This window comes from Antrostomus carolinensis, unplaced genomic scaffold (genome assembly GCF_000700745.2).
Source record: "Antrostomus carolinensis isolate BGI_N321 unplaced genomic scaffold, ASM70074v2 scaffold35709, whole genome shotgun sequence".
Taxonomy (NCBI): Eukaryota; Metazoa; Chordata; class Aves; order Caprimulgiformes; family Caprimulgidae; genus Antrostomus; species Antrostomus carolinensis.
In genome coordinates this window covers 1-231 of record NW_010338513.1, presented here as the reverse complement: position 1 = coordinate 231, position 231 = coordinate 1, and the positions used below count along the sequence as shown (strand labels likewise).

The 231-nt window shown below is 65.8% G+C and overlaps 1 protein-coding gene across 1 annotated transcript in view; it reads left to right on the top strand.

Moving 5' to 3' along the window:
• Window positions 1-211, top strand: part of LOC104530841 (ankyrin repeat domain-containing protein 13B) — a gene marked incomplete at both ends in the record, with an annotated part of 2,448 nt that extends 2,237 nt beyond the window's left edge. The window contains one exon of the mRNA XM_010175547.2: window positions 9-211. Within this exon, the coding sequence (XP_010173849.2) occupies window positions 9-211 (203 nt within the window). The remainder of the gene's footprint in view (window positions 1-8) is intronic.
• Window positions 212-231: the final 20 nt, after the last annotated feature.

Below are 231 nucleotides of genomic sequence, written 5' to 3'. Positions count from 1 at the left end.
GGTGGGACACAGTGGGGTACCCAGCCATGCTGACACTTGTCACCCTGCAGCCTCGTGCCGGGTGTGCGAGATGGACCCGGCCCTGTTTGAGGTGCCGCGGGGGTACAGCGTGGTGGGCACCCACCAGGACCCGCTGCGGGAGGATGAGGATGACCTGCTGCAGTTTGCCATCCAGCAGAGCCTGCTGGAAGCAGGCAGTGAGTATGACCAGGTGGGCACTGTCACCCCCCC